This window comes from Drosophila willistoni, chromosome 3R (genome assembly GCF_018902025.1).
Source record: "Drosophila willistoni isolate 14030-0811.24 chromosome 3R, UCI_dwil_1.1, whole genome shotgun sequence".
In the NCBI taxonomy this organism is placed as follows: Eukaryota; Metazoa; Arthropoda; class Insecta; order Diptera; family Drosophilidae; genus Drosophila; species Drosophila willistoni.
This window is the reverse complement of record NC_061086.1, coordinates 21600319-21620520: the sequence shown is the minus strand read 5'-3', so window position 1 is coordinate 21620520 and position 20202 is coordinate 21600319. Positions and strand designations below refer to the sequence as shown.

The 20202-nt window shown below is 33.2% G+C and overlaps 1 protein-coding gene across 1 annotated transcript in view; it reads right to left on the bottom strand.

Annotated features, from left to right (window-relative positions):
* Window positions 1–575: 575 nt before the first annotated feature.
* The window catches only part of LOC6648031 (mediator of RNA polymerase II transcription subunit 15), a 34361-nt gene continuing 14734 nt past the window's right edge, over window positions 576–20202 (bottom strand). The window contains 16 exon segments of the mRNA XM_023178721.2: window positions 576–1697; window positions 2313–2426; window positions 2770–2982; window positions 4772–4897; window positions 4900–4956; window positions 4991–5479; window positions 6820–6978; window positions 8417–8590; window positions 8649–8830; window positions 8888–9006; window positions 9077–9371; window positions 9674–9734; window positions 13644–13647; window positions 15946–16059; window positions 17216–17346; window positions 17492–17597. Coding sequence (XP_023034489.1) covers window positions 1426–1697; window positions 2313–2426; window positions 2770–2982; window positions 4772–4897; window positions 4900–4956; window positions 4991–5479; window positions 6820–6978; window positions 8417–8590; window positions 8649–8830; window positions 8888–9006; window positions 9077–9371; window positions 9674–9734; window positions 13644–13647; window positions 15946–16059; window positions 17216–17346; window positions 17492–17597 — 2616 coding nt within the window. The 3' untranslated portion in view covers window positions 576–1425.

Genomic DNA, 20202 nt, shown 5'->3' with positions numbered 1-20202 from the left:
TCTTTCGTTTCGTTTTCATCATTATCAATTTTAGTATTTTCGCTTTTCTATTTTAGTTTTGTTTTTAGTAAATACGATTATTGTGTGTGTGTGTTTGTGTTTGTTTGTGTGTATGTGTTTTAACCATCATTGCCTTCTTTTGTTTGTATTAGCCAAAATTACTTAAAATTTTATTAATATCATTTCTAGTTTTTTGTTTTTTTTCCTTTGTGTGTGCAAAATCTATTATCAATTTATTGACGGTTGACTTTTAGCTTAGATAGATCACCTTTCGCATTACCCAAATATTAGTTTGTCAGTTTAATTTTTACTTTTTTTTTCCTCCTTTCCTTACTTTTGCTTCATAAATGTATATATTTTTTTTTTGCTAATGAAAATTTCCAAAAAAATAAAACAAAGTGAGTTGTTGTATATTGTTTCAAATCTCTTTTTCTTTTTTGTTTGGCTCACTGTTTCGTTTTGTTGTTGTTGTTGTTGTTGGACGGGTCTCTGCGGTGATGTTGTCCCTTCTTTTTTTTTTGGTTTTTTAATGAATTTTCATGTTTGCAACGTATACAACATTTTTATTTTCCTCATCATTTTTTTGTTTTTTTTGGTTGTCTTTTCTCTTTTTGTTTCTTGTTGTTAAGGAGAGGCAGTGAAAGTGTCTTACATAAATTTAATTTAAGGATAAGTTATATTATATGCTCGTGCAGGAAGGTGCGGTGAGACAATAGTTTTGACCTAAAAGTCTTTTAAATCAAGCCAAAGGGTTTTTACGTTCGTGTTCGTCTCATAGTTGGTGGTTATATAAAAGTGTCTTATCACAATACTTAGACATATATTCGAAGAAAATTTCGAAAATATGGTATTATAACGAAATTCAAATTCATTATACTGAGATAGCGCTTAAAACTTTCTTCAGCCGTTTTCAATGGTTCGAAAAAATGTTTCAAAAAAGATCTTGAAATCAATTTTTCCCCCTTTACAGTTCCTGGACTATTGAATTTAAAACAAGGTTTAAATATAGCATGAACTAGAAGCAGTGGTTAATCCAAAATGTGCCAAAACTAAACGAATCTATTGGGCAGTCATTTATATGGCATTTAAATGAAAATAATAGTCCGTTGGGAAGAGGAGTTGCTCTCAGTATTTCTGTAGATCTCAAGATCGAAAATTGTATAAATGGAATTCTAAGACACTTTTATGCCAGCAACTATGAATACAGATTTTACACATTTATAAGCATATACTTAGATTCCTTTTAACAAGTAGCAATGCTTAGGCTTAGCCAAAATTGGGACATACTTGGTTGTTTTGGTTTTTCGTTTTTAGCTAAAGGTTGTAGGTATGTAAGAATGTTTTTGGATATTGCATATGTCATTTACGTATGTGTTTTTGTTTTCTTTTCTCTTTTTTTTTTTTGGTTTTATTATTTAAAATCTCTTAGACACTCTCCTCCTTGTTGGAGCTACCGCCCCAGAAACGATCGAAACGGTCACGAGCCTTCTCCAGCACAGATGCCGCATTACTGGTCGTTGCCGTTGATGATGAGGTCGTTGGCGTGGCCTGATCCGGCGGCAAGGATGTATCGCAGCGTACAGCTCCGCCAGGTTGCTGATGCTGAATTGGGGCGGCATGGGGTGTCAATGTTTTGCCATAGGCAGCAGCAGCTGCCGCTGCTGCAGTGCTTGTTGTTGGGCTGCAGGACTTCCAGGCTGTCGTGGCGTTGCGATGATGTGGCGAACGGGCGGGCAGTGGAAGTGGGGGGGAAATAGTTTTGGAAATAGTGTTTTTGTTATGTTACGCTATTGTTGCTAGATGTTTTTTTGGATGCATTTTGCACTTTGCGAAATTGATTGATTTATTTGTTGGATTTTTTGATTTCTTGGCTTAATACAGGGAAACGACTTTTGCATTTTATTTGCGCTTAAATTGAAATTGAATTGGCATTTGGCTGGTGTTGGCGATTCTTTTTTTTACGATATAATTTCGTTCTTTTTTTTTTTGCTTTTTGAAGAAGTTTGGCTAACGATGATTTAGATATATTTGGTTTTTTGGGTTTTTTTTTTTTTTTTTGGTTTTTGGGATGATGGTTTTTGTGTGTGTTTGGTGGTGGTAGTGAGTAGCGATACAGATACATACATATACAGGATACATAGGTATATTTAAATACGAGTTAATAATATAAATATTTGTAAAAGCGATTTGACGTTTTGTTTTTTTTTTTTTTTTTTTTGGTTTTTATGTTTTCTTGTTTGTTGACTTCATTTTTTTTTTTTTTTTTTTTTGGAATGGAAGTTGCGTTTATTGAAGCGTGCTTAAAGGCTTACCGTCCATTTTAGCCTGTTCGGTTAGTTGTGGCGGTGCCGATTGTGGTGGCGGTGGTGGCTTTTCCACCGGCGTTGACGCTTTTATCTCGCTCTGAGGTCGGCTGTAGCTCTCGCCTAGAATGGAAAGTTGTGACAATTAAAGTCTGTTGATTTTACAAAGTTTAAACTTTATATTGGCAATACAGCAAGAGTCCTGAATATGGTACCAATTTCTTCTGACATAAAACAGGAAAATTACCTGATTACACCTATACCTCGCTTTACATCGTAGATACATCTTCATAGGTTTTGGTGTCTTTTAATCAGAAAGTTGACTTAAATCAGATCAGAAATTTACTCTTGTTATAATTCTTAATTACGATACAATAAACAAGGATTTGCTGTGTTCCCTTTAACTAGCTTCGATACATGAACCGTTTGTGTTATGAGCTAAAAGGTTCTTTAGCTCATTTCTTACCCTCTTTGACATTTTGCGTGACCGTAAATGTCTTGCCAGTGTCCAAGGGCACCGTCCAGTTAACTGGATCGGGTGAGCGCATTATAATCTGCTCTGGCGACTTTACCCTTGTGGGCTCTGGTGGCGATTTCACCAATGGCTCTTCGGGTATCTCAGGCTGTGGACTGCAGCTAGAAATGGAAATTGCTGTCTCACGGCCATCTTCGCCTTCGTCTGTTAATTTTATAAAAATATTTAAAAGAAATGTTAAATTTTTTTTGGCATAGCTTAGACATAATTTCTTCAATTTCATTATTTCATCATATAGAATTTGTTGATTTTAGGCGCATTATATGTTTTTGAATTATAATTCAATAGTTTATGCTGATTTTTTTGTTGTTGTTCTCTTTTTTTCTTTTGCTGTGGTTTTCTTTTTCGTTCCTTTTTTGTTTAAGCAAACTTTGTGATTTGAGTTTTGATTGGTTAGTAGTTGTTAACAGAAAAAATTGGAAATCAAAATCAAATTATTTTGATATATAACACAGTTTTCCATTTGAAATAATAATAAAATGAACTTAAAAAAGAGAAAACTTAAGCTTTGTATTAAGCAGCTTGAAGCTTAGAAACGCAACAGAATTGTTAGTAAAAAAAATTAATTAAAAATTATTTCAAATCAATGATTATATTTCTTTTATTTTGGATTTCAAAATATATTTTTGTTTTGTTCTTTTTGTTTTTTTTATTTCATTTATAAAGCGCACAACATTTGGAAACAAACAACATGCGAAACATTCAAAAATAGACATTGAACATTAAGCGACAGAGAAAATTGCAATCAATTAAAAGAAAATTTGTTTTTGGGGAAAAATAGTTTGTAGTGTTTGTCTTTGGCAAAAGCATGTGTGATAAGTGTGTTATGTTGAGATATTTGTCTACCAATTGAGTAAGGTATCCCTTTAGTTAGCCCTTTATACCCACATTTATTTCAAACCCTTTAGTGTTGGAACTTAGTTAGTGATTAGTGTATGTTTTTGAGTATAATATGTCGCGGTTTAATTTTTTTTTTTTAAACATCCTGTAGAAACGACACACAAAACATAGATAGGATTAGGTTAACAAATCGCCTAAGGCATCTACATATACAAAAGTTTTAGCAAGAAAGTAAAACAGAAAGAGATAGAGAAAGGCACAGAAGGGTACAGTGGGGACACATAGATGTAAAACTACAAATGATATGTGAGACGCATATGAAAACGATATTATTCGATTACAACACGTTCTCTTTGATTACGCACACGGCTGCAAAAATATACAATAACAATTACAAAACATTTACAATTGACAACAACAACTAACATTTAAAGTACGCTTTGTTTTCATTTAATTTTGTTTATAAAATTTGGAAAATATATATTTTTGTTTACTTTTGATTATAACTTTTAGTTTGGGGAAGGCAAATTATGGCCAAGAGTGGAATAACGCAGTGTACTAGATATTTTCTAAGACATCAATTCTATATATTGCATAGCTACCAAAAAAATTTATACAAATTATTCCAATTTTCTAAACTAATACACAATGAATTCTTCCACTTGGCTTAGAGTAATTTAAAAGTAAAATCAAACACAAATCTTTATGCCCAATCAATTTCATTTGCCAATCATTTGAAAATTATAACTGAAATGCTTCAAAGAATTTTCACTATGTTATTTTGTGTGTGGGTGTGTGTGTGTGTGGTTGTGTGTATACAGAAAACGTTATTCGCCATGGTGTAAAACAATCAATTAGTTATATAGATTTATTGGTATTTTTTTGTTTTTACAAAATGTTGCAACACAAACAATTCGCGCATCAGATTTGACATTTTTACAGCATTTCCGTTTAAACATGTAGAGATTCTTTTTTTTTTTTGTTTTGGTTTTGTGGGTTTTTAAATATTTTTAAATACTTTTTAATAGTTTTGCGTTTTTGATTTTTTGATTTTTTTTTTTTGGGTCAAGTTTTGCGGACAAACTTTACTCACTTTCAGCCAATTTCTTATCCTGACCTGGTACTGTTAGCCGTTTGATGTTGATGGTGTCAGGTCTGATGGGAATTGGATTCGGATTCGGAGTTGATGTTGCTTGCTTTGAAGGTGTTGCAGTTGCTGTTGTTGTTGATGTTGCTGGCGTATCAGCTGTTGTTGCTGTTGTTGTTGTTGTTGCTGTTACGGCAGCAACATTGATTTGTTGCGACTCCGGTTGTTGTTGTTGTTGGTTTTGTTGTTGTAGTTGTTGTTGCTTTTGTTTATTTTGTTGATGCTTTGCACTAGTTGCAACACTACCGCTACCAGCACCAACTTGACTACCAAGGCCAATGCAACTAATATTCGATCTATCTTTATCTTTCTTACGCAATTGTTGCTGTTGCTGCTGCTGCTGCTGTTTCTGTTGCTGTTGTTGCTTCGCCGATGATGGTGATGATGATGATGAAGCCAATTTTGTATTTTTACTATTTCCTGTACTTTTGAAGCCCTTGTTCGATAATGATGTTTGTGATTGATTAGCATGAGATTGATTAGCATTTGATGTTGATTTGTTTGCTGCTGCTGCTGACAATGTTGCTGCTGCGGCTGTTGCTGCTGTTCGGGCTGCGGTTGCGTTGGTTGCTGGCGGCGCAGAGGCTACTCTACCATTTGGCGGTGGTAGGGAACTACTTTTAATACGGGTTGGGAATGTTGTGGATAGGGTGGCTATAAAAACGTAAGCAGTTTTCGATTTTTGGATATTTTTTGGTTTTTGTTTTCATTTTTTTGTTTGCACATAAAAAAATAGATATATTTTTCTTAAAGAAATATTCTCTTATCTTCTTCTTTGTTAAATGCAATAAAGCAAAAGCCAAATAATAAGCGATAAATTGATCAAATTCCAAAATGAATAAAAGGAAAAAAAGTGAACCACTGAAATGCAGTTTTGTTAGTAAGCTTATTAATTAATTAATTGACTCTGATAACTCTCGATGGTTTTATTCTACTTGTTAACAAACAAATGAAAAAATAAGAGTTAGTTAACGAAAAGTAAGAGAAAGAAAACCATAAAACAAAATGTTCACATTGTTGGCTAAACAAAACCTGAAACCCTAAATCAATTCAATTTAACCCAAGTATCCTGTAAGCACTTATTTATTTTAAAATCATATGAATAACATATATATTACACATTTATATTATATTATAGAGAGGAAAATGGAGAGAGAGACTTTATTTTAAGTGGTAGAAGCCAACAATGAAACACACTTACATATTTAATTGTTTAAATCATAAAATCATGAACTAACACAACACACAACTTATTGTTTCTTACAGTTTGTTAGTATTTGCTTTGGTTTTTGGTTCTTACATTTAGGGGTTTTAGTTGGTTATGTTAGTTTTTATTAGTTGAAGTTTAAGTTTTTTCATTTTTTTTGCTTTTCTTTGGTTTGTTTTTTTTTATCACTCAACATGCTAAACTATATAATGTTTTAGTTTGTTAATTTGAAAGACCAATCAAACGCTTCATTACAAAAAACATGAAACAAAACGAAAAAGTGTGTAAAAACTAAATGAATGAAATTAAATTATATATGAGAAAACTGCATGACCAGAGACTAAACTAACAATAAATTTAGTTCTTTAATTAAACTAGAGTTTGATTTGTTAGACACTTAACTAATTATGTTAGTATGTCAGTTGAAGTATTAGTTGATACAAGACTTTAATTTATAGTGTAGACTAACAAAAACAAAAACAAAAGATTGAACTAAATCTAATTCAGAATATTGCAAACAATATCAAAATTAAAGAGAAACGAATATAATTAAGAACTTTTTCGAACCAAGAATCGAATCAAACACAATGACATATGCAAACTAGGATTAAATTAATAGAGAGAGAGAAATAAAGACAGAAACTAGACAATGCCCAAGAGCTGAGCATTGCTTCATTCCCTTGATTTTCCCCAATGGATTTTTCAAATGTGTTGCTTTTTTTTTTGGTTGGATGGGGGAAATGTGGTGGAGGGAAAAGGAAAGTTGCGCAAAATTTGAGTTACTTACATGGGCGTGCCTTACGTTCATTTCCGGCCAATGTCGCTGAGGGATGAGCGGTTGATGTTGGTGTCTTTTTGCGGCCAGTGGGCGCCTGACTGGCCGAGCGCAATTGACGCTTGGGTGATTCATTCTCAGCAACGCCCGGACCCACCGATTGTGAGCGTACTAATTTATTTGTTTATTTATTTCGATTTGTCGAATGAAGAGATGTGTATTGATTTCGGTTGTTTTGACGATTTTTTATATATTTTTAATCATTGGTTTTTTTTTCATATTGATTGGTGGTGGTGGCGGTTTGTTTGATTGATGATAAAAGTACGAGGTTGTATGTTTTAATTTAAGATTCGCATATTGCAAGGAATTTAGTTTTGGTTTGGTTTGATTATGTGGATGGGTGAGTAAAAAAAAGGTTGTTCTCTACTAACTAACTAATTGTGTGTTTTGGTGAAGTCAATCTCTAGGCAAGACATGTCACTACAAAAATAATATCATTGCTGTAAGTAAACCATTCTAGTTCCTTTCTAGTCCCAAAGACCCTACTTATCATTTTAGATTATATGCATATGTTCAGTCAGTTTAAAAATAGTAATATCATGTCCTTAGCATATATGTAGACTCCAAAGACAGAGTTCAATAGATAATGAACTTGAATTCATTCTGAATTCTGAATTTTTAGGCTAACTACTTTTATTTATAAAAACGTTCTAGTATCTATAACAAGTAATTTTCAATGTTGTTTAGATGATAATGCTTTTTCTATCAATGCAAATAGATTCTTAACTTTGAGTTATCATATTTATTAATTTTTTCAGTTTAATCTATCAATAACAAAACCTCATTTTCGAAATCATTTACAAAATATACCTTGCACTTGTCAAGATCAAGTTAACAAACAAACCTCAACATTCTAGTTTGAAGTTGTTTTATTGAATTAACCCACATATTTATGTACATGTTTTATATTTAACTAAAATGAATGAATGAATTTTATGATATATACACAAGAGATAATTATGATTCAGTCAAATTCAGACAAATCTACACAATGAAAACTGAAACCTTACATTTACACTTTGTGTAGATTTCAAATTCTGAGCATTTCTCATGCTTCTTTCAACACAAATTGAACCTCGAATTATAAATTTTAGCCAAACTACATAGTAGATATTTAGTTATTTATAGAAATTGAGGTGCACACATAATCTCATAGCCCAACAATTTTTTCAGTGCACTTCATAGAGAGAGGGGGGAAAGTTGTACATACATTTAAATTTTATAAAACCCGCGTTAAATAGTTATGCAAAATAAATAATTTTAAGCACATTTTTTGTTTTTCTCAGCAAACTATTTGGAAACAAAATCATACAAAATTAAATGGTATACTTCATTTTTGTTTGTTTGTTTTTCTTGGGTTTTCCTCTGATTTCTTTTCATTTTTGTTGTGTGTGACTTGAGTTCCTATTGGAAGTGCTTTTAGTGTTTGTGTGAGTGTGTGTGTGTGTGTGCTTTGCAGCAAATAATTGCTAGTTTGCTATTTAGCTATTGGTTAACTGGGAGTTATATGTAGGTAACGTTTGGTGTGAAGTATAAATAAATTACTTACTTTTGAGAACCTTCTTGGGGCTACCCTTCTGGGGACTGCCCTTTTGTGGCGAGCCATGGCGAGAGAGTGCTGTTTTCTTGGGGCTACCACGTTGAGATTCGGATTCACGTTTGGTTATAGCTGGCATCAGCTTCTCCCGTGTGGGTGATGGCAACAAGGCGCCCTCCTCCACATCTATTATGGTGATGTTTACTTTGTTCAGCATACAGATATTGAGAATCTCAGTACTTACCCGGACCTGTGGTGCGTTCCAGGTGATGGCGAATATTGCTAAAACGTGCTGGCAGTGCTGAAATCTCATCTTTATTATCAATTATAAAGGCTTGACCAGGAACTCGTGGCTTTTGTGGTTGCTTTTGCAGCGGTATGGATTTCTTATTATTCTCCTGATCCTTTTCCTCTTTGGTAATGGGTCTAAATAAACATTGAAATCGGTTAACTGCATTAAATTACGCATTTGAATATATTTACCTATGCACAGTGGATGCTAAGGATAAAGCTGAAAGCGAACTGCGCTTTGAAACCTGATCCCACAAATCCTTTTGCTTCTTATACAAATCTGGATCGATTTCTATGCCCCAGCCGCGACACTGAAATGGCAATTACAATGCAAATAGAATAGAAATACAACAAATAGTAAAAAAAATCATCGCTTATCACCTTGTATTCACCGGCCTTTTTGCGCAGTTCAACCATCTCCTTGAACCACAAATCCAAATTCGGTTTCGATTGGGGTGGTGCTGTGCCATTCATAACCACCACTTGGCCAGCATCCGTCGATGGCTGCTGCTGTCTATTGTCCACCTCATCCTTGGCAGTGGCAACTGCTGCAGAAGCAGCCACATCAGCAAATCCAAAGTTCTCCTTCTTTGTTATAAAGTGATTCAGTCGCTCCTGATCAATTGTCTGCGAGAACGGACGTGAGGCAATCTTGCGCTCCACAATGGTGACTTGTCTACAACAAATACATTTGGGTTTTTAGAAAAATTTACACTTGAACATTGAAGAGTTGGACAGATGTGCAAAATTTTGCAACATGCTTGTGGATTAATGGGTGGGTAGGTGGTTGAGTGGTGGTTTCTAATACAAAATGATGGCTGGCTGTACTGTAAGAGTTGGTTAGCTAGGTATATTTTGGTATTTTTTAAGATGAAAGGATATCACTGAATGACATGACATAAAGCACAAATGGTTAAAAAGAATTTTTAAATACATAGATAATTTAAAAAAAATTGATATATTATATATTGTTCATACTTTTCGTGTGTTTTTCTATCATCCGTATCGCTAACCAAAGGCTCCAACTCATGTAGAGTAGCTGAAAGCACATAGATGGAAAATTTAATGACACAATTCAAATAAAATCGATCATATCAAATTCAAATTTATAAACCATTTTTGTTTTTTGTTTTTTCTTTCTCATTGAAATTGAATTTACAGTCAAGAAAAATATACGAAAAAAAATTGATTAAAAAATGCTTGTAAATCGCAAATGAACGAAAATAAATGAAAATGAAAAATGAAAATATACATTGGCAAAGTGTTTTCAATTACGCTAAATTCTGAAACTAAATGAAAAGTTGTAAGATCAAAGTGAATTCTTTTTATACAGCAAATAAATGAGCCGAAAGCTGAGCTGGGTGGGGGGTGGTGGTGGTTGTGGAGGTATTTTTATTGTTGTAGTTGGTTAGTGATGGGTTAGTAGGTGAGAGAGAGAGACGGGGTGGATAGTGGATAACCAAGTCCATAACTAAAAACTCAATATAAGATAGAGAGAATCTAAGTTGGATTTTGTATGTAATTTGTGGTTGGCATTGAGTTTGAAGTGAGATTTTTAAAACCAAAATGGGCAGAGCTACAAAAACATTGCCTACTTTTTGGGGCAATCGTTCATATATTAACTTTTATTATTATAAGAAAACTTTAAACAATTTGGAGTTCCAACTAATCAGCTTTTGTTTTTGCAGCCCTAATATTAAGAGGAAATGTTGTTCTGGTTGAAGCGTGTTTGGCATAAATGTCTGTAAAATTGTTTTTTGGTTTTGGGTGGAGGATCTAGTAATTTTGTCAATTTTGTTTTCTTTTTTTTTTTTTTTGAAATATAGAACGAAATTCAAACCAATTTATGTATTTCTTTGCATAGAGAAATATTATGTAGGTATGTATATAAAGTTAAAAGTTGAGAGCAGCGTTTTTATTGATTGATATTCATCAGGCTCATGTGTTGAATCTGTTGAATACCCTCAATGCAATTAAAGGTGTTTTTTCCTGCTATAAGCACTACGTTCAATTAGCTTCATCAGGCTATATATAATATCTCTAAAAAGCTCTCCAAGCTCAAGGCGACGCTTAGGGATTTGAGGCAAAATTGTAAGCATTGCGTTTGTAAGCCGCTTTTACTATTGTATAGATTTATAGGTATTATTTGGTTTTATTTTTTAGATGCACAACACATTGAATATTATTATTAAGAATGCCTTACCTAGTTCATTTGTGGCTAAGCTTCAAGAGATAATTTAGAAAATTTTCAAATTTTATAAATATTTAAATTAATGAGCTGCTAATAATGGTAGAGTTTTTTTTTAGACTTATAAAATTCGTTTATTTGCAAAAAAACAAAATGCCTATAGCAAATAACACTGTGCAACAAATTTCGTATCGAGAGGACCTTTTCGCATGAGACTAACGCCAAACAAATGACAGTATTTGCAGTAGCTCTAGCTTCATTGGTTAGGTTCTCCATGTAATCAATAGCGGATCGATGAAAATTTCCCTCAGTCCCTCATTCAAAACTCCTATTTTACTCTTAAAACTGAGCAAATTTTGAAATCCTCTTTCCCACTTCAAAAAAATTATCACATATTAAAATTTTAATATAGATTTGATGCCATTTTTAAGAAAAACCTCTCACATTTTTATGGATTTCTGGTTGGAGTACTAATAGTTCTCTTAAAAGATGTTTTTTTACTGAATCGTCATTTAAAATCGAACAGTTTGTATATAAATGAAATCTGCTTTGTTTTGGCTAGCCCAGAATTTGATATAATATATTAAACTTCTGTATATGTTCAACCGATATCACGTACTCAAATTGATTAAAACAATTGACTTTATCCACTTTAATTCGATGTCAATCTTATGCATAAACTAAAATAATCTGTTGCACAATGTTTCAATGAGACTGTTTCGAAGTATGTTTTGAGAGATCATGGAAATGTTGATTTATGTGATTAATGAATGAGACTAATTCCATTTGTTTTTGAACTTTTCACACATGCAACGACAACTAAAGGCAACGGAAAGGCCTACACTTAATGGTTATACTTATATAACTGAAAAAACAAATTTGTTTGTAGATATTAAATTTATATCACACAACCTGCGACCGCATGCTCCGACTACACTCTGCTAGTTTTTTTTTCATTTCACTCAGCATTTGCGTAAAATTGCATTGACGCACACTATGTTTATATATATTTATATATCGTAGGACCTCTCAGTCTATTAATTTGAAATGAGGTCGCTTCTCGGCCATCAATAGAATTTTACGCGTTTCTGATAATTTACCATGTTGTTAGAGTTCTTTTAGCACTAATAAAAATGAAATTTAAGTTCAACACTTACGTCAGCTTTTGGCTATAAAAGATATGCTTGTGTGTCTATGTGTGGGTATGTTGTGAATGTTTTCATTTTCAATAGTTATTTTGTTTTGGTTTTTTTTTTTTTTTTTTTGTAAGGAATTTAGCATAATTTCGTTCTATATGAGAATAGATTCTTTGTTTATATATGTATATACATATATAGAGCTAACAAATAAATAGTAGATTTTAGAAAGCATTAAACTCAATAGTTGCTTGAAAATTAAATAAAATATATATGGAGATATACATGTATATTGTTATGAAGAAAGGAAAAAAATAATACAAATATTTATAGGTATATCAAAATGTTCATATCAGATATCTGAGCACGTAATATTCACTGATTTTTATATTCTCCAATACCCTTGCAGTGTTTTCAAATAATTAACAAATTTCCAACACTTCCGACACTGAATTTAAGCCAAAGTCTTTAAATAAAATATCTATTATTTTAATTTTACATTTTGTAAAAAGTTTTTTCATTATAAAACTGTTCGAATAGAGTTAAACTTTTACGGAATCACGCAAACTGCAAGAGTATCGAAACTTCGGTGTACCGAAATTATGATTTTTTTCTTTATTTATTTTACATCTAATTAAAAAATTTCGTTTATGGCAAAGCAAAATTTACGACGACGTGTACATAAAAAACTTGAATTTGTATCTTTCTTTTCGGTTGGCAAAACATTGAATTAGCATTTTGGGTGATTAAATAGAGTAAGAGAAAGGAAAATTTGATTTTTTTTTAGAGTACAATTCATTTACCAACACTATTCAACAAAATTAGGTTTAATTTTTTGTGTTTTTGTTTCGAAATGTATATTTTGGAGAAAGAGATCTCAATGCTGCCGCCACTGCACAAATTTCTATTATTGGTTTTTGTTTTTTTTTTTTTTGAAAATAAATAAATGAAATAAGTTTTTATATGTAGATATAATGTGTATCACATATTTTTTTCCAAAACAAAGAAGGAAAAACAATTGCGCTTTCAACATTTACGTATTACGAAAAATAAACGTTTACTGTGAACGAAAGTTACACAATTTGATTTGATTTGGTTTTGGATTTGGTTTTTAGTTAAGTAAGTAAGATTAGTAAAGTAAATGATTGAAATCAAAGGTTAATTCATTTTAGTACGCTCTTCATTTTTGTTTTTTTTTTTTTTGTTTTAGTACATACATACATACGTAAGAGTATATAGTATTTGAAAGAAACTAGTCGCTAATAGGAAATGTTGTTGTGGTTTTTTTTTTTTTTTATTTTTTTAGTTTGATTTAATGCTTATGCGACGACAATTGTTGTCGCACCTTCTTTCTGATTTGTTGTACGTTTTTTATGCACCGTTGGCAAGCCGGCACCCATCGTATGATGCGTGTGACTGTGACTCTGACTGTGACTGTGACTGTTAGCAGCGGTACCCGATCGTAACGCTCCCAATGATATTGACTTTCTTGGGTAATCGCCGGCTGCTGCCTTTGATGTCGCTTCGCTGCCCTTGATTCGTCGGACATTGGGCCAAACGAATTGCAGGCGATATTCTGTGCTCAATTTTGTGATGGTCTTTTTGAATAGGCCATTTGACTCACCCGCCTGCAAAGAGAGAAGAAGAGCAGAATCACAGGAGACAAAACAGAAGAACGTATGTATATCAAAGCGTCAAAAGCGAGTTAGTAGAGAGAGGGAGAGAGAGAGAGAGAAGATAAAAGGAAAAAGAGAGAAATAGTAAAGAATTTGTTGCATTTTTTTGCATTGAATGTAAGATTTTAGATTATTTAATATTATTAGTATTATGATAGATATGTTTGTTAGTATACAAATCAGATGTAAATTAGATATTAATTGTTAGTGGGATGATCAGAGCACAGTTAACACAGAGAAGAGAAAGAACGTTTCGTTAGTCATAGGAGAAGAAGAGAACAAGAAAGAGAGAAGAAATACACACAATACAAGTATAATTTGTAAATTTTGACATTTATCACACAAATTGATTCTAAAACAACATTACGACTTAACATTTAACATTACACATTAAGTAAATTACATATACTAAGTGAAATACAACTATAATAATAAGATTCAAGACATACATTTTAGTTTAAGGATATAGAGTGAATCGAAAAAGAATTCCTTAAACAATTTATAAGATATAGTTTTATGTTTTAAGTCGATCGTGAGCTATGTATATAGGGAGTGAAATAGTTAACGATATCTTAGTGGGCTATATTAGAATAAAAATATTAGAAAAGTATCACAACTTAAAAACAAAAACTCTTGAATAACTGAAGGGGCCAAAACTTTACATATGTTTTATTTAACTGAGATTTTTTGTAACTCTAACAGAACAAGAATTGATATGGAACAGCAGAAGGAATTCTAGTGAGTTTAACGAAATAATTACTTTACCAAGTAAAATTGTCTCTTAGTTTACCCTTTATGCTTTTATTGGTTTGAAGTTTAACTGATTAAAGGCTTTTTTTATAATATATCAGTTCCCAATTGAGTTGCGTCTATTTATCAAAGACTTTTTATACTAAAGAATAGTTAATTTAGATATGTTAACCTGAATCTTCTTTCTGTATAAAAAATCTTTGCCTGACTTTTTCTATTCTTAAATTCATACTTAATAAATATCACAGATATTGAAGAAAACTTTAATTTTTAATTTAAATATCAACAAATAAACTTAAAATAGTCATTTATAAATAGTTTTCAGAGGCAAAAAACTTTTTAAAAAAAGGAATTCAATAAAAATCTTGGCCAACTTTTATAATGTACATGCATGCTGGAACAGAAATCACAGACATAATCAACAAAATGATAAGTATAAAAAGAAATCAAGGATATATTTTCTATGAACTCGGAAAGGAAAATAGAAACAACAAAAATCGATGCACAACAATAATGGCCAACTTATGCAAATGTTGAAGAGTTTTGCAGATTAAAAATTTACATTCAGGTCGAGTGTGTCTGCCTGTGTCGTTGACTGGCTGACTAACTGACGTACTATCTGGCTTTCTGTCTGTCGTTCCGTCTCAATGGCACTTTCACATACAATGCAGACATGCTCACATACACACACACACACACATCCTTGTCGTGTAGCTACATAAATTTCCCATAGCCGCAAATGGCGAGACGAGTTACAAATGTAACATCATGTTCAGCACATAGAAAATTGCCAATAAAAAGAGGAAAAGAGGGACAGAAAAAATGAGGAAAAAGGGATGGAGCGTGGAGGATGATGGGGTTGAGGCTGATAGTCAGCGCTAATAGAAATTGTTGCATGTCGCCTGGTCCATTGGTCCTAGGCGTGCGCGCGTTCTATCTCTGATCGGAAGCAAGAGACTTTTTTTTCATAAGGGGCGCCACAATGAGCCATGAAATCATGCTGTGAGCGGACATTGGAAGAAAAAAACTAAGGAAAACCCTCTGTAACTGAGTACGTTTTGTGCGTGTGTGAGTGAGTGTGTGTATGTGTATGAAAAAGGGCGTTGGCGTTCTGAATTTTATATAGGTTCTTTTTTCTCATTAACTTACAAAAATATTGTAGGGCCATGAAAATTTAATTTATCTATTTGATAAATGAGAATTGATCAAATTATAGAAAAAATATATATACAAATATTATGCATGCGTATTCCATGTTTTCCCAACAAATAGACATTTCACACTTCATCACAAATGTGTGTATGTGTGCAGGCAAATGTTTATTTGGGGCAACATCATGCGAAACATGCCACACATAATTGATATTTGCTGTAGCATAAGTTCAGCCGCATATACATACACATATAGTTATAGTTATAGTTAGTGTATATTTAATAATCGATTCATTATCATTATCATAGCTTTCATCACAGTGTCTAATGCCATTTGACAATTTTGTACCTGTTTTCTTGTGGTTCCATCGATCTCCGTTGCAATGGGATATGCCCGTCCATTGGGCACAACGGGTGGTCCCTCCGATTTGCTGCGACGCGAAGGCGTGCCACGTTCCTCCGACTGCAAAAAGGAAGCATTATATAAACATATATACCACACTACATAACTATTATATGTACATGTTTAAGTTAATTAGCAAGTCATTAATATTACGCATACGCCGGGGTGACGTGCGTCATAAGGTAGGATCGAATAACGCATGGCCTCTTAATTAATTATGTATTGTCAGGGTGTGTTTGTTAATATGGCACATGAATAGTTTGCCAACACACACATACACACATCAGATTGTCCTTCTTGTCCTTGTATGCAACATGTGACTGTGAGTGCACATTATTAATTAGGCTCGAGCTGAAGAAGAAGCAAAAGGACAGCAACTGAAACCACATTGCCACATAGGGACTTGATGTGGCATTTTTTCAAGTTTCTCTCTGTATGTGTTTGTGTATGTGTATGTGTGTGTGTGGCATTTGAAATTGTCGACAAATGCTTAAACGAATTAACCTCAATGCCAAACTTGGCGTAAACTCGCCTCGGCATATGCAAATATTTCATTTGACTAAACTAAATTATGAATGCTCTTTAAATACAAGTCAGAGTAAACAATTATATTGTACAAATAGACAACTGCAACTGCCGTGTCCTTGAAAAAAAACTTCCGTTTTATGTGTTTATCTTTAATAATCATTTACTTTTAAGTTCTGCTTGTTCTATCATCTATCGATCCATCACTTCGTCGTCTGACTCTAATTAAATATTCAATGTATACACTTGATTTTCATTTTCCTAGAAGAGTATCAAAGCTAGACCCTTTTCAAAAACACGCACATTGTGCATTTTCGTTTGGGACTGGGACTTTTATTTCATTTATTTTTATTTCGCATGCATTTTGCATCCGTTCTTGAAATGTTAACAGAGCGTGCATTTTTGTGCGGCCGTAAAATTGTGAGGCCCACACAATGTTGTTGCTTCCAAACTAACTCATCGCCTCTCGTTGAAGCTGCTATTATATAAGGAAAATGCAAATTACTAAATCGCAAACTTTAAATTATTTACTTGACTTGAATTCTCATAAAAACATTTCTCTAGTTCATTAACTTTTGTATGCATAAATATGTTTCTTATTCATTTCCATCCAACCTGGCAATAAAATGACTAACACCTGATGGTTAGATTTCACCTAAGGTTAAAGGAAGGTCACAGATTTAAGACTTACCCTCGCCAAACGATGTGCACTGGCATCCCGACGTGCATCTGTATATTCGGATCCTATAATAAACTCGTGCGATTTATATGCTAATTCTGGACATTTTTTCCTTCGTGGCAATGGCGGCTCGTTCGTTGGTCCTACAATATGCCAAAAACAAATACATACAGATAACGAGATATATTCACATACATATATCAACAGATTGTCATCGATAAATCGCATTGACAATACAAGAGACACGAAAATATGTGGGAGAAGAGAACAAAAGGATGGATGACTTACCAACAAATTGACTTGGATTCGGCGCTGGTGCCCGTCGTACAACCTCCGGCCTCGAATTGCCCGTAAATTCATGCCAACGATAAGTGCTCCGATACTCCGAGTGGAGCTGCTGGAAAATAAAGCAACAAAATATGCGACACACGCACCAAAAAGAAGAAAATTAAGTTAATTAGTTATTCTCGTACAAGAGAAATGTTTATGTGTATGAGTAAATGATATAAATATTTAAGTTATAGCTACATAAATTCTCTCCTTCGCTTTTCAGTGGTAGATAGCTTAAACTTTAATAGAAGCCAATTGCTAAGTAACTTGTTTCTAAAGTTTTCTTTTGATTTATATAATAATTAGTAACCCATTGGTCTTTTTGCCAAAATAATGGATTAAAAATGAATTTAATTTCATTTAAAATGCAAATTTTTTATTTTATCTATCAATGATAATTGATTGTGTATATATGTATGTATGTATGTGTGTATTTACAAACGAACTGCAACTAAACCACAAACCGGAAAACCAAAAGCCCATATGTAAATATTTTCATTTTACCAAGGCTGGGGCAGGCAATTGGCCAGTTAGTCAAACAGTTTTTAGGCTTACAGCCAAATTGTGGCTTCTGTCGCAATATGTCCACCCACTTTCTCTGGCAAGTCCGCATTTGATAATTGCCCAAACAACTGCAACAACAGCAACTACAACAACTACAACAAACTCAACAAATGTAAAAAAGAAAAATCCATATTAATGGAGAAATTGTTACTGCAAGTTGCTACTGCTTTATGGCTATGACAAACACTGAATGGCGTTCAAATATCGATTGAAAAGAGTGCAATAGCACATACTGCAAAAGGACATATTATGCCCAACTATATCTATATATAGAATTTGGCATGTGTAACTTAAAATTGGGTTAAACCTGGCTAAAGACAATAAAGACAGTTTGAGAGCAGTCAACACAACACTGTCCAATACATGGCCAAGTTAATTATGGCGTCAGTTGCTGTTGTTGTTGTTGTCTTGGGAAATTTATTTACCTGCTCGCTTTTAGCTTTGGTTGTCTTTTCCGTGCCTTCGAGTGGCAAATAATTGCCATTGTGCACGCAATGTGCCAAAAGGATATACAAACGTTTGCCTTTCATTTTCTCTCTCGTTCTGCTTTAATTTTAATTTTTAAACAGTTTAAATGTTGATGGTTTTATGTCGCTCTCGATAAGCTTATCCCCATTACAGTCCATTACCAAAGGTCACACACAAGAATCGTCGGGTATTGCAACATTTAGTTAAGTTTTAATATCTTATGATGTCCAGGTCAAGTTTCTGCTTAACCCAGCTTAAAGCATTCAATATTACCCACTAGGGTAACTAATTTAAGTTTTAAAACTTTTTTACCAACTGACTGTTTCACCTTAAAGTGTTTTACACCCACCAATAAATATCTCGCACACCTTCCTAAGGTAAAGCACCCAAGGACATGCCCTTAAAATGTTCACTTTAATTTGGCACGTAATAAAATTAAACCGCAGACCCACCCAACAACCGCACCAATCAACCACCAGCACTCTATAACGTTGCAACCCCTTGAACAAACAAAGTCAATTGAACCAATTAACCTAATTGCAAAACTGGCCAAAAACCCATTTCACCATTTTGTCTAGACTTCTAATTAAAAATTCCATAACAAATCAATTCAGTAAGTCAATAAATAAACATTTATCGAGCATTCGTGTAACTTTTTTATGCTTGATTATTGCAATTTTTTTGCGCTCATCAGAAATGAGGCCAAGAAACACGCAGGTTTATGCATAATTTAACAGGCAAATATGAAAATGTAAGTAAACGCACTTTAATCATAGACAAACGATGGCACATCGTCTGTTTCGGATGGGTATCGTTTGTGTCATTCGAATTGCCAGTTGATGTCAGGGGCGGCACCCCATCATCATATTAGGGAGTTCAGTTAGTGGTTGATGGGGGTGCATTGTGGGTGGCGGTTGGTTGGTGGGTTGCCACGTGCCCTGCTTACACCTGGCATTGTCGGCTGCGTTATATATTTATTACCCACTATACATATGTATGTGTGCACACTTTTTCTTTGCTTTACAACTATTTATCATGTCAGACAGGAAGAGCGGCAGCAAAAAGAGGGAGAATAATGTAGATTTCCCTCTGATTTATGTTGATGACACCAAAAAAAGGGAGCTACAATTAAAACGACAAGTATATGCTCTTCTTAGCACAAGAAACCAAAAAAAAATAACTAATAATAACTCAATTGACGTAACTCTAAAAGTTTTAAATGAAGGAGACAGAGCAGCAGCAAATTATTACCCAAATGAACCAATAGCAAATAATAAGCAAATCTAGGCATATGTAAAGTAACAAAATTCTTTCCTTAAAGTATGCAATGGGCAATGGAAGATAGGAGATGAGCTTTGCAAAATACATCAAAATGTTTGCAAAACATTATTAGAGTTTTTTAATTCAATGCCTATTGAACACTAAGAAATAAGCTTTCCTTTATTTCATATTTCTTTTGTATTTTCTTTAATTTTCTGAACTTTCCAATGTAGCAAATCTACTTTATACTAACAATAGGGTATTCAAATGTTTGCGGTTCTGAAATGCAGCCGCATTTAAATATTTGGCAAGTCTCTATAAATATTTCAATAGCAATATTTTCTGTGGTTATTTTTATACCCTTGCAAAAAGGGTAT